General features: G+C 41.9%; 1 protein-coding gene across 2 annotated transcripts in view; it reads left to right on the top strand.

The window, feature by feature from the left end:
* LOC115175643 (lysophosphatidylcholine acyltransferase 1) overlaps positions 1-14,074 on the top strand; it is a 36,153-nt gene extending 22,079 nt beyond the window's left edge. The window contains exons 6-15 of one of the 2 annotated variants that reach the window (XM_029735047.1): positions 6,075-6,133; positions 6,868-6,902; positions 7,751-7,805; positions 7,956-8,038; positions 8,195-8,320; positions 8,494-8,505; positions 10,839-10,992; positions 11,612-11,710; positions 11,902-12,043; positions 12,314-14,074. In XM_029735047.1, the coding sequence (XP_029590907.1) occupies positions 6,075-6,133; positions 6,868-6,902; positions 7,751-7,805; positions 7,956-8,038; positions 8,195-8,320; positions 8,494-8,505; positions 10,839-10,992; positions 11,612-11,710; positions 11,902-12,043; positions 12,314-12,492 (944 nt within the window). In that variant the 3' untranslated portion in view covers positions 12,493-14,074. The remainder of the gene's footprint in view (positions 1-6,074; positions 6,134-6,867; positions 6,903-7,750; positions 7,806-7,955; positions 8,039-8,194; positions 8,321-8,493; positions 8,506-10,838; positions 10,993-11,611; positions 11,711-11,901; positions 12,044-12,313) is intronic. The other variant, XM_029735048.1, reaches the window with a different exon arrangement.
* Positions 14,075-14,078: the final 4 nt, after the last annotated feature.

Raw genomic sequence — 14,078 nt, forward strand, 5'->3', positions numbered from 1 at the left:
TTTTTTTTACCTGGTGTTTTACCTTTATTGCCCGTGAATTAAAATGTGAGGCCAAATTCTCTCACTGTACTTTGGCTCCAACAATAAGTACCTCGATCTTGTCTGGATTTAGCTGTCCAATGTGTCTCTTGTTTAGTCCTCTCACTGGCTCTCTGCCAAACAGCCCTGGCATACAGTATGTCTTAATCATATTTTCATCTTCCCTTTTCACTTTTGTCTGATCTTCTCTTTCTTTCCTGAATTCCCTCATGTCTTCCTCTCTGCTGTACTAAAATTTCAATCTCACACTGACCTTCACATGCATATTCCCCTCTCTCCCCCTCTTTCTCTATCCCCTCTTTCTTTCTCTTGCCCCCTCTCTCCTCTCTCTCCCTCTCATACCTCCTCATCCCTCTCTCTCTCCATACTCCTACATAATCATCCAGTCATAACTCCTACAGTATCCTAGTGGTAATGGTCCCATTTAGAGGTCGACCGATTATGATTTTTCAATGCCGATACTGATTATTGGAGGACCAAAAAAAGCCGATACCGATTAATCGGTCGATTTAAAAAAAAAAAAAGTTTTAATTATTTTTTTTAATTTTTAATTTTGTAATATTTTTTATTTGTAATAATGACAATTACAACAATACTGAATGAACACTTATTTTAACTTAATATAATACATAAATACTATCAATTCAGCCTCAAATAAATAATGAAACATGTTCAATTTGGTTTAAATAATTAAAAAACAAATTGTTGGAGAAGAAAGTAAAAGTGCAATATGTGCCATGTAAAAAAAGCTAACGTTTAAGTTCCTTGCTTAGGACATGAGAACATATGAAAGCTGGTGGTTCCTTTTAACATGAGTCTTTAATATTCCCAGGTAAGAAGTTTTAGGTTGTAGTTATTATAGGAATTATAGGACTATTTCTCTCTATACGATTTGTATTTCATATACCTTTGACTATTGGATGTTCTTATAGGCACTTTAGTATTGCCAGTGTAACAGTATAGCTTCCATCCCTCTCCTCGCTCCTACCTGGGCTCGAACCAGGAACACATCGACAACAGCCACCCTCGAAGCAGTGTTACCCATGCAGAGCAAGGGGAACAACTACTCCAAGTCTCAGAGCGAGTGATGTTTGAAACGCTATTAGCGCGCACCCGGCTAACTGGCTAGCCATTTCACATCGGTTACACCAGTCTAATCTTGGGGGTTGATAGGCTTGAAGTCATAAACAGCGCAATGCTTGACGAATTGCGAAGGGCTGCTGGCAAAACGCACAAAAGTGCTGTTTGAATGAATGCTTACGAGCCTGCTGGTGCCTACCACAGCTCAGTCAGACTACTCTATCAAATATCAAATCATAGACTTAATTCTAATATAATAAACACACAGAAATACGAGCCTTAGGTCATTAATATGGTCGAATCCGGAAACTATCATCTCGAAAACAAAACGTTTATTTTTTCGGTGAAATACGGAACCGTTCCGTATTTTATCTAACGGGTGGCATACCTAAGTCTAAATATTCCTGTTACATTGCACAACCTTAATAAGCATAATTACGTAAAATTCTGGCAAATTAGTTTGCAACGAGCCAGGCGGCCCAAACTGTTGCATATACCCTGACTCTGCGCGCAATGAACGCAAGAGAACTGACACAATTTCACCTGGTTAATATTGCCTGCTAACCTGGATTTCTTTTAGCTAAATATGCAGGTTTAAAAATATACTCTTCTGTGTATTAATTTTAAGAAAGGCATTGATGTTTATGGTTAGGTACAATCGTGCAACGATTGTGCTTTTTTCGCAAATGTGCTTTTGTTAAATCATCCCCATTTGGCGAAGTCTGCTGTCTTTGTTAGGAAGAAATAGTCTTCACAGTTCGCAACGAGCCAGGTGGCCCAAACTGCTGCATATACCCTGACTCTGTTGCAGAGGTGACACATTTTCCCTAGTTAAAAGAAATTCATGTTAGCAGGCAATATTAACTAAATATGCAGGTTTAAAAATATATACTTGTGTATTGATTTTAAGAAAGACATTGATGTTTATGGTTAGGTACACGTTGGAGCAATGACAGTCCTTTTTCGCAAATGCGCACCGCATCGATTATATGCAACGCAGGACAGGCTAGATAAACTAGTAATATCATCAACCATGTGTAGTTAACTAGTGATTATGATTGATTGATTGTTTTTTATAAGATAACTTTAATGCTAGCTAGCAACTTACCTTGGCTTCTTACTGCATTCGCATAACAGGCAGGCTCCTCGTGGAGTGCAATTTAAAGCAGGTGGTTAGAGCATTGGACTAGTTAACCGTAAGGTTGCAAGATTGAATCCCCAAGCTGACAAGGTAAAAATATGTCGTTCTGCCCCTGAACAAGGCAGTTAACCCACCGTTCCTAGGCCGTCATTGAAAATAAGAATGTGTTCTTAACTGACTTGCCTAGTTAAAAAAAATATTAAAAAAAATACATTATTAAACAAAATCGGCAAATCGGTGGCCAAAAATACCGATTACCGATTGTTATGAAAACTTGAAATCGGCCCTAATTAATCGGCCATTCCAATGAAAGGGTCGACCTCTAGTCCCATTGCACCCAGAGGTCAGGGTAGTCTCCAGCAGTTTCACGTCCAGGCTGTACTACTGTATAACACTAACCATTAACACGGGATTTTGACATTGTGTGACCTCAGGGGGAAGGTTGTCAGTCATCTTACACACACACACACACACACACACACACACACACACAGAAGGTTGTCAGAATGTCAGTCATCCACCGAGTGTGAATTAGGCTTGGGCGTTGTCCAGATTGTCATACCTTCATACCAACCTTATGCCATCCCAGGTTATTCGGTAATAGCGGAACTGTTTTCAAACCCCACTGAGTCTATAATGTGAAAGTTAGCAATGCTAACAAGTACATGTAGAATCCCATGGCGAATGCTAGTTAAATGCTAACTAAGTCATTGCGAATATTCTATACAGTCTCTGACAAACAATTTACAGGGCAGACATCCCAGCTCATCAAGTTATATAAGTAACTCAAAAATGATACTGACAGTTTGCTATACATGCAAAACAAATATTAGACAGCAAGGCTCTTGATCCAGGGGGAGATTCTCTGCTTTTACCAAGCGAAGCTTGATTATGAAACAAGCGAACCACTTAGCTAGATAGCTAGCTACTCATTTAGCAAACCGAATGCACAACTACAGAGCGTTTAGCACATTTTAGACAGTTAACTTTAATAGTTATAATACATCTAGCTGGCAAACATTTAGTTGTGAATTCCATACTGTAACTACGTCACCTGGCTCATGTTGCACAATAGTGAGTGACTCCCAAGGCTCCAGTCTCTTAATGTTGTGTGCTGGTAAACACACATCAGGTGACTGGGGCTGGGGTCTACCGCTATGCTTCATTACGAACAGTTGTGTGACAGGTGAAATGGCACAAGTAAGTTGACTGCAGGTATTTATACTGAACAAAAATATAAACACAACATGCTAAAAATGTAATGATTTTACTGAGTTTCAGTTCTTATAAGAAATCAGTCAATTGAAATAATAAATTCATTAGTCCCTAATATTTGGATTTCACATGACTGGGCAGGGGCGCAGCATAGGCTAACCCACTTGGGAGACAGGCTAACCCACTGGGGAGGCAGGCTAACCCACTGGGGAGGCAGGCTAACCCACTTGGGAGACAGGCTAACCCACTGGGGAGGCAGGCTAACCCACTGGGGAGGCAGGCTAACCCACTGGGGAGGCAGGCTAACCCACTGGGGAGGCAGGCTAACCCACTGGGGAGGCAGGCTAACCCACTGGGGAGGCAGGCTAACCCACTGGGGAGGCAGGCTAACCCACCCACCGGGGAGGCAGGCTGACCCACCCACCGGGGAGGCAGGCTGACCCACCCACCGGGGAGGCAGGCTGACCCACCCACCGGGGAGGCAGGCTGACCCACCCACCGGGGAGGCAGGCTGACCCACCCACCGGGGAGGCAGGCTGACCCACCCACCGGGGAGGCAGGCTGACCCACCCACCGGGGAGGCAGGCTGACCCACCCACCGGGGAGGCAGGCTGACCCACCCACCGGGGAGGCAGGCTGACCCACCCACCGGGGAGACAGGCTGACCCACCCACCGGGGAGACAGGCTGACCCACCCACCGGGGAGACAGGCTGACCCACCCACCGGGGAGACAGGCTAACCCACCCACCGGGGAGGCAGGCTAACCCACCCACCGGGGAGGCAGGCTAACCCACCCACCGGGGAGGCAGGCTAACCAACGCACTGGGGAGGCAGGCTAACCCACTGGGGAGGCAGGCTAACGCACTGGGGAGACAGGTCTAGCAAATTGCACACTCCCTCAACTTGAGACATCTGTGGCATCTTCCTCCTACTGCTGCTGGCCTTTACAGAGTCTGCTTTTCAGCTCCGGCTGTAATGCTACGAATAGGCTACCATTTGGAGTGCCAATTTATCTTACCATTTCTACCGATCTGCATGCCAGTTATTCTTTTTATGTGCACATTTTCGTGGAACAGTTTTCTTTTCATTTATAATAGTCTTCGTATCTCAAAATTATTATCATGTACTTAATCAAAATTCTCAAAGTAACTTCTATTGCCATTGCCAACTATATAAAAATAGCCTACATAAGGCCAACAAATAACATTGCAGCCTGCAGGTAGAAAATATCTTGATAAAAAAAAAAAAAAATTCTATAAATCTAATTGGCTACGCATGGCCTGTCTGCAAGGAGCTTGAAACATTGCGTTATTTATTAACTTGGTCCATCCTGAAGCTAGCACTAGCAAACTTGCAACATTGTGTAACATTTTCTGGGCCCTCAGTTTCCTGCTCCAGTCAGCTCCAGACAGACATAGCTGTAGGCTATTTGCGAAAGGGATAAGAAATAATCAGGTAGGCTTATTTTATGACGTTTCCACTGGATCAGAGCATGACCATTCTTTTTCTTTTCACGGTGAGTGGTTGAAAGATTTTAACTAGGCTGAGTTGAGGAACTAATGTCATGTAAGAACAGACTTTGTTTACTTGCTGTTTGAGGTGAAGAATTTATTACTTTGAGAAGTTCCACGGTGGTGGTGCATTAAGACAATCAGAAATACTATCAGATCCCCAATTGGGCACATTTTTATAGGCCTACATTTGTGTGCAGGCCAGGTGGCCTCGGCCTACTTCTATGTATAATCAGGTGTGCGTCCTTACTCAACATTGACAGGAGCGCTACAAACAAACGACAATGAATTGATTGACAACTCCTAAATGGAATGAAATAAACCAAAACTTGTTCCTCACAAATGTAGCATAGGTTGTGTGGTCCCCTCGACAATGAGAAAGGTTAAAGAATATAAGAATGTATTGAATGCATTAACAGAAATGGCCGTAACAAAACATTAGAAATGATGGGAATGAACGGTAAATGCACTATTGGTGATAATGGTGAGCCAACCCCGCGGCCTCAGCAATGGATTAGTCCACTGAGACAGGCGGGAATCAGACCGGTGTCTCATATGCCATAAAAACATATCTTTTAGACCGCTCGGCCCACCAACAGCCTAGCGACCAAACAATCGACCAGTCGACTAAATAGGGTCAGCTCTATATTGTCCCCAGCACAAGGTGCACCTGTGTAGCGATCATGCTGTTTAATCAGCTTCTTGATATGCCACACCTGTCAGGTGGATGGATTATTTTGGAAAAGGAGAAATCCATTTGTGCATTACATTTGAGAGAAATAAGCTTTGTATGCATTTGGAAAATTTCGGAGATCTTTTATTTCAGTTCATGAAACATCGTACTTATGCTTTACATGTTGCGTTTTATATATATTTTTCAGTATACTTAAGTACCTAGAAATATTCACATTTATAAAAAAAATGATAGTTACAGCAGTATTGAAAAACCATCCCGTGGCTATTTCCAAGTAACCGGTATACGGTATATATGGGAGAGTATGAATATGCTCACATAGACACACACACACACACACAAATACGCATAGACACACACTCGAGCTCACTCAGTAACATTTCTCTCTCTCAGGGGCCTTCATTCCAGCAGTTCCAGTCCAACCAGTAGTCCTACGTTATCCCAACAAAATGGTAAGCATACAACTACTCTCCTTCCCTCCCTCTTCTCCTCCAAACCACCCTCTCTCCATTCCTACTTTCCTTTCCATATCTTTCCTTCCCCTCTCCCTCCCTTCGTCCGTTGACAGATTCTCTCTTCTCAAGGCGTGAGTCAGTCTGTGTCCGTTTTGAGTGGCTTCATAATCGTGCGGAGTGATATTTAATTTCTACAATGTCGTCCTCTCCTCTTGACCTGCAATAGCACAAAATAACTGAAAGTCAAAGCAAGTCTCAAATAGAAGATGCCCCAAGTTGCTTTCACTTGTACATAGTTTTCAGACCATTGTAGACGAAGGAGAGGGGAAAGGAAGCCTCTGTAGAGTATTGAGATGCAGCCTCTGTGTAGGCGCTAGTCCTGCTGTGTGTCACTCATTTAGGCCATGAGCACACTGTGATTTTGTGTTCGAGTATTTCGGATGGAGCCAATGCTTTTTCAATGGGAGTTTTCTGTTGACAGATGAATGACAACAGATTGTCTGACAAATGCACAAATGGTCTGTCTTTAGACAGATAGAACTCGTCTGAAAATATTTGGCTTGAGTTTTTGACGGACAAAAACAGACAATGATGTACGTCGTACGATTTGATCCCTATTCATGCGTCTGTGTCTCTGGCCCACAGAGGAGAGGAAGCCAGTGTAAAGTATTCAGATGCAGCCTCTGTGTAGGCCCCATTCTTGCTGTGTAACTAATTTCCTCTTCCAACAGGATACGATCACGTGGACATGGCAAGGCCCTGGAGCGTGAGTATCTCTTCCTCGTTATTTTCATCTCTCTGTCTCTAGGTCTCTCTGTCTCTTAGGGTGTTTTCACATATAGGCCTCTTTAAAAGAACCCATCTCAGTCCTCTTTAAAGTGAACTCAGTTTCTTTGTATTCATACTGCCCTTGCCTTTGAATGAGGACTCAACTCTTTAGCCAGGTCGCTTCACCTATTTTGTGGACAGAGTCCTCTTTGCATTCACATTGCTATGTTTAGAAAGGAACCAAGACCTTTTCCCAACATGTACTCTGTTTTTACAAAGTACAGGACCAGCCGTTCAATCAGAATGCGTTATCGGACAGCTAGATATACTTCCAGTACTTATATTTTGGAAGCTAATAGATTGCATTTGGGTAAAATATGAGACATAATAATTGTAATCAGAAGATACTATTAACATGTAAATTTGATTGGGAACAAAATAAATAGCAATAGAATATCTGCAGATAAAAACCTTTTTTTTTACACCCAAGGTAGGCTACTGCCCCTTTAGGAGCTAGAATAGACGTTGTACCCTGTGTTGTAATTCTCACCAAATAGGTTTTCTTCTCACACTACTACAACAGCTCTCTTAGCCTATAGATCACACATTGCAAACAAAAGCTCCACACATTTTGGGATTTCTGTGCGTCCTTGACAATCACTCATCAATATTCAAAAGCGGCACACATCTGGCGATATGTTTTAGATTGGACGAGGATGTTGTGTTTTTAGGCCTGTGGTTAATCTTCACAATATCCCCATGCGCAACTCCTCTCTATTCTCTCATCACCCCTCCCCCTTTTTTCTTTCTGAATCAACTGATTACTCTCTCTCGCTTTCCACTCAGGTTTGAGATACTGTGGCTGACACTGTGCCAGTTTCACAACCCCATAGAGATTGAGGTAACGGTTCTTTTTTAAAGGTGGACTCAGCAAATATGACGCCATTGTTACATAGTGGGGCGTCTTATTGCGTGCGGACGTCCAATCTCTCTTGAAGAAAGAGAAATGGAAGATGGGCAGGTGATAACAATGAGTTTTTCTTCCATGCAGTACCTGCCTCTCTACACTCCTTCTGAGGAAGAGAAGAACAACCCTGCTCTGTTCGCCAATAATGTCAGAAGCATCATGGCCAAGTTAGTTGTGTGTGTGTGTGTGTGTGGCCTCCCCAGGTTGCATCGTTTACATCTGGCTATCTGTGTGTTTTATACTTCTCTAAATGCCTGCAACATATACAGTATATCTGACATGTCAGGGGGTGGGTCCTGACTGCTCTCTCCGTGCTCTGATAGGGCCCTGGAGCTGCCCATCACAGACCTGTCGTTTGATGACTGCCAGCTGAGCCTAGCAAAGGGCCCAATGCGTGTCCCTAGCAACAGCAGCCTACTGCAGTTCAATAGACTAGCGCGAAGGCTCGGGTGAGTTGGGATTTACTTTACTATTGGTTGTTAAGCGTTATTACAGGTCCTTAATAGTTTTTAAAAACAGAATTGTTTTGCTGATGTAACAAAACGTTGATGTTGAATGAATAAGAACATTTCAAAATGTTATAAATGTTTATTCTAAAATCGTACATTCTGTTTTTGTTTAGGTGTCTGACTGGGTAGGTAGGGGATGAGTGATCTCTTTACCTCGTTTTGTGAAATTTTAAGGGTGTCATACTGGGGAAATAATACTGGATTTACTGGGAAATACTACGACTAATATTACTGGGTTTACTGGGAAATACTACGACTAATATTGCTGGGTTTACTGGGAAATACTACGACTAATATTACTGGGTTTACTGGGAAATACTACGACTAATATTACTGGGTTTACTGGGAAATACTACGACTAATATTACTGGGTTTACTGGGAAATACTACGACTAATATTACTGGGTTTACTGGGAAATACTACGACTAATATTACTGGGTTTACTGGGAAATACTACGACTAATATTACTGGTTTACTGGGAAATACTACGACTAATATTACTGGGTTTACTGGGAAATACTACGACTAATATTACTGGGTTTACTGGGAAATACTACGACTAATATTGCTGGGTTTACTGGGAAATACTACGACTAATATTACTGGGAAATACTACGACTAATATTACTGGGAAATACTACGACTAATATTACTGGGAAATACTACGACTAATATTACTGGGTTTACTGGGAAATACTACGACTAATATTACTGGGTTTACTGGGAAATACTACGACTAATATTACTGGGTTTACTGGGAAATACTACGACTAATATTACTGGGTTTACTGGAAAATACTACGACTAATATTACTGGGTTTACTGGGAAATACTACGACTAATATTACTGGGAAATACTACGACTAATATTACTGGGTTTACTGGGAAATACTACGACTAATATTACTGGGTTTACTGGAAAATACTACGACTAATATTACTGGGTTTACTGGAAAATACTACGACTAATATTACTGGGTTTACTGGGAAATACTACGACTAATATTACTGGGTTTACTGGGAAATACTACGACTAATATTACTGGGTTTACTGGGAAATACTACGACTAATATTACTGGGTTTACTGGAAAATACTACGACTAATATTACTGGGTTTACTGGGAAATACTACGACTAATATTACTGGGTTTACTGGGAAATACTACGACTAATATTACTGGGAAATACTACGACTAATATTACTGGGTTTACTGGGAAATACTACGACTAATATTACTGGGAAATACTACGACTAATATTACTGGGTTTACTGGGAAATACTACGACTAATATTACTGGGTTTACTGGGAAATACTACGACTAATATTACTGGGTTTACTGGGAAATACTACGACTAATATTACTGGGTTTACTGGGAAATACTACGACTAATATTGCTGGGTTTACTGGGAAATACTACGACTAATATTACTGGGTTTACTGGAAAATACTACGACTAATATTACTGGGTTTACTGGGAAATACTACGACTAATATTACTGGGTTTACTGGAAAATACTACGACTAATATTACTGGGTTTACTGGAAAATACTACGACTAATATTACTGGGTTTACTGGAAAATACTACGACTAATATTACTGGGTTTACTGGGAAATACTACGACTAATATTACTGGGTTTACTGGAAAATACTACGACTAATATTACTGGGGTTACTGGGAAATACTACGACTAATATTACTGGGAAATACTACGACTAATATTACTGGGTTTACTGGTCGAACTGGGAAATCCTACAGGGTTTACTGATAATACTGGGAAATAGTACTGAAATTAAACTGGACATATTGACAATACTGGGGTTATGGTACTGAAATACTACTGGGTTTAGTTATAATAGTGGGTAATACTACTGAAATGCTAGTGGGTTTACTAGGAAATACTACTGGGTTTACTGATAATACTGGGAAATAGTACTAAGGAAAATGGCAGATCTATGTCAAAGGAATATGTTGAATAGATTCAGATACTAGAAAGTATAGTATTTCAAATTATTTGAGATGTACTTGATTTTTCCATTTAAATCTGTGGTTTTCAAACTTTTTCAGCGGGGACCCCATTTTTGGCGCCAGAAATTCTTCCCACCCCAAATCTAATGACACATCCTTAAAACCGGTACATTTTTATTTTCACAGCAACAAATAACCTTCAATTCATTACATTCTCATCTCTCCTATCAACATTAAGACAACCAATACATACATTTACTCAATCAAATTTCAAATTATTTATCAATAAAGTTTGTATATTGTCCCATAAAATAATCTGTACTGGTTCCCAATTTTTATATATATATTTAATTTGGTGACCCCACTGCAATACTTGCGCCCAGACTTTGAATACCGCTGCATTAAATGGACAAAACCAAGCTTCTAGCCACAAGCCTGGACAGTAGGAAATGTATTTCTTAACCATGTATTTTCTATGTGCAGGCTGAGAGCGGGGACGACAGATACAGTGTTAGAGCAGCAGGCTAGCAAAGCCAGGAAACTTTGGGGATACAGACTGGGATTGGGGGACTTTGCTCATTACCTCGACCTACCTGTGACAGACATGCTCACAGAGTTACACAGCCTCTTCAACCAGGTAGGTATCTAACACACAGTGTATAACTCACATAGTGTCCAACACACTGATTTTATTCAGTCAATCAATCAAATTAGGAGAAATAAATAACCATTAGTGTTCTTTTCTTGCTCTCTCCCTTACTCCCTCTCTCTCCCTCTCTCTCCCTTACTCCCTCTCTCTCCCTCTCTCCCTCTCTCTCTTACTCCCTCTCTCCCTCTCTCTCCCTTACTCCCTCTCTCTCCCTTACTCCCTCTCTCCCTCTCTCTCTCTCCCTTACTCCCTCTCTCTCTCCCTTACTCCCTCTCTCTCCCTCTCTCTCCCTTACTCCTTCTCTCCCCTCTCCCTCCCTTACTCCTTCTCTCTCCCTCTCCCTCTCTCCCTTACTCCTTCTCACTCCCTCTCTCTCCCTTACTCCTTCTCTCTCCCTTACTCCTTCTCACTCTCCCTCTCTCTCTCTCTCTCTCTCTCTCTACTCTCTCTCTCTCTCTCTCTTACTCTCTCTCTCTCTCTCTCTCCCTCTCTCTCCCTTACTCCCTCTCTCTCCCCTTACTCCCTCTCTCTCTCTTACTCTCTCTCTCTCTCTCTCTTACCCTCTCTCTCCCTTACTCCCTCTCTCCCTCTCTCTCCCTCTCTGAAGCATGGAGATGGTCAGATCGACATCAGGGAGTATGTGATAGCCCTGTCTGTGGCGTGTCAACCCTCGAAAGCCATGGACACCCTCAGGCTGGCCTTTGGGGTGAGTGACAGGCAATGAAGCTTTATAACAGTTCCTCTGAAGCACTATAAGAACCCAATGTCTGCTCTTTGAAACCATTATAATATCTTTGTCTGCTCTTATAAGGCATTTATAATAGAAATACCTAGACAATATATAAAACGTCTGCTATATAAAACGTTATAACTGTCCTATGTCCTGACCCTGGTCAGATGTACGAGGCGAAGGAGGACAGGGCGATCGTGGAAAAGGATCTGGCGTCCATTTTGAGAACGGCGTTGGGAGTAGCGGAGGTTGACGTCACAGAGTTGTTCTCAGCGATCGACACACTTGACGCGGGGAAGATCACACACGGTGATATCACACACTAACGCCCTTTCTTGCTCTAACGCTCTCACTCGTCTTTTCTTACTAGCATTGACTTTGCTGATAGTTGCTTTATTGAGGAAAAATGTTACTTGCTATGATTGTGATATGTGGTTGTTTCACCTAGCTACTTTAAGTTGAATGCACTAACTGTAAATCACTGTGGTTAAGAGCGTCCAACTAACGGGACCACGGCCAACGCTGTAATTACAATCTCTCTTTCGCTCTGTCCTTCCCTCTCTCTATATCCGTCTGTAGATGACTTCTGTCGGTTCGTAGAGCAGCACCCAGACTTTGCTCAGGAGTACCTCCTCTCCTCCAGGACAACCCCCTCTACCCCCCACACAGCCCCCCTGGTCAACGGCTTCAGTGTGGACCATTACGACATGGAGGAGCAGACCTGCAGCCTCCCTGGACAAAAGAGGAAAGAAGACTGACTCAAATGGATCTATCTACTGCCAATCACAGAGAGAGGAGGAGGGAGGAGGGAAAAGATGGCGGGATAGAAGGACGATCGGGAGGTCCTGGGCCTCTATCAAACAAATCTGTCTTCTACAGTTACTATATCTTCTATGTTACTGTGGCCCGTATGTTCTACCAGAGAGGAGGAGGAGGGAGGGAGCGAGGGATAGGATATATTGAGATAAGAAGGGGTGGATAGACAGAGGGAGAGAGAGAGAAGTAAGAAACTATTATGTGGAAAGAGATTGAGACTGTGAAAGGGAGAGATGGAGGGAAAGATGGGTTTGGTATGTTGAGGGAGAGATTTGGTTAGTGAGAGAATATGATGGAGGGTGGAGACAATCTGTTCCTCCGGACACCATCTCACACCAATACTCCCATCTCTGGTTTTGTCTGCTACTGTTTTCAAGGACTTTGTATGCTTTCTGACTTTCCAACATGAGTTAAAGGACCTGGACACCTCTGAAGGTCTTCTGAGTTCATCAAACACTTTGGCTATTTATTTTCAAAAGGGTTTTACTTTTCTGTTATGTACAGTATAGGTATTTATTTATCTTTCCTTTTTATCATAATGACAATGAAATGCACACTCTGGTAAGATGATTCATATTTCTTTTCAAGATTCCTTTTATCAGGTGATTAAGCACCAAACTGAGCTGAGCTTAATCACTGCTGTTCATAACGAGACTGACGGAGATCAATTGGATCGAGCTGAAACTAAGCATCTCACTGCCTTGCAGACCATAGCAACTCACAAGACAAACTGTTAACATGGGTGAATATGGGACCAAACATAGACTTCTTATTTTTAAACCACGTTCACATTGAGCTCCTTGTTGCCTTTTAAATAGTTTTAAACATGTTAATGGTTGTTTTAATGTTGCTTGAGTGAAACATCCCACAGCTTAAGTGTGTTTATTTTCATAGGCATAAACACTGGGGTCTCAAAGATGAACATTTTGTTGTTTTCTCTTTTCTTATTGGAATGAACAGAGAACAAGAGTTGGGTTCCAACTCAAATGGCACCCTATTCCCTAAAGAGTGCACATTTGGCTCTGGTCAAAAGTAGTGCACTATATGGGGAACAGGATGCCATTGGGGGACACATTCAGATGTTTACCTCTTTTTAAAAAAAACATGTTTTATTGCCTTTCTCATATCACTCTGGAATGAAGTTGACCTTACACAAATATATAGGACCAGCCCACCCTGCTGAAAGCCCACCCTGCTGAAAGCCCACCCTGCTGAAAGCCCACCCTGCTGAAATCCTAACATTAACCGTTATGCAGGGGGCCATCATCAAACTGATCTGGGATTAGTTCTGACTTTATGATAAACCATCAATCTGTTCTGGCTTTTTGTGCTGGTTGGTTTTGTTTTGGGAATACTCTGCCGTTTGACTTTAAATTGACACCTTTTGTATGCTGTACATTTGTGGTATCTACATCTTTGAATGTTTGAATATTCATTTTGTAAGAAAGTGAATTGTAAATTATGAATACCTATGCAGTGCTCATCCCTGCCTTTTATGTTGAATTAAATCATGACATTTCTACAGCTG

Source organism: Salmo trutta, chromosome 36, assembly GCF_901001165.1.
Source record: "Salmo trutta chromosome 36, fSalTru1.1, whole genome shotgun sequence".
Classification (NCBI taxonomy): domain Eukaryota; kingdom Metazoa; phylum Chordata; class Actinopteri; order Salmoniformes; family Salmonidae; genus Salmo; species Salmo trutta.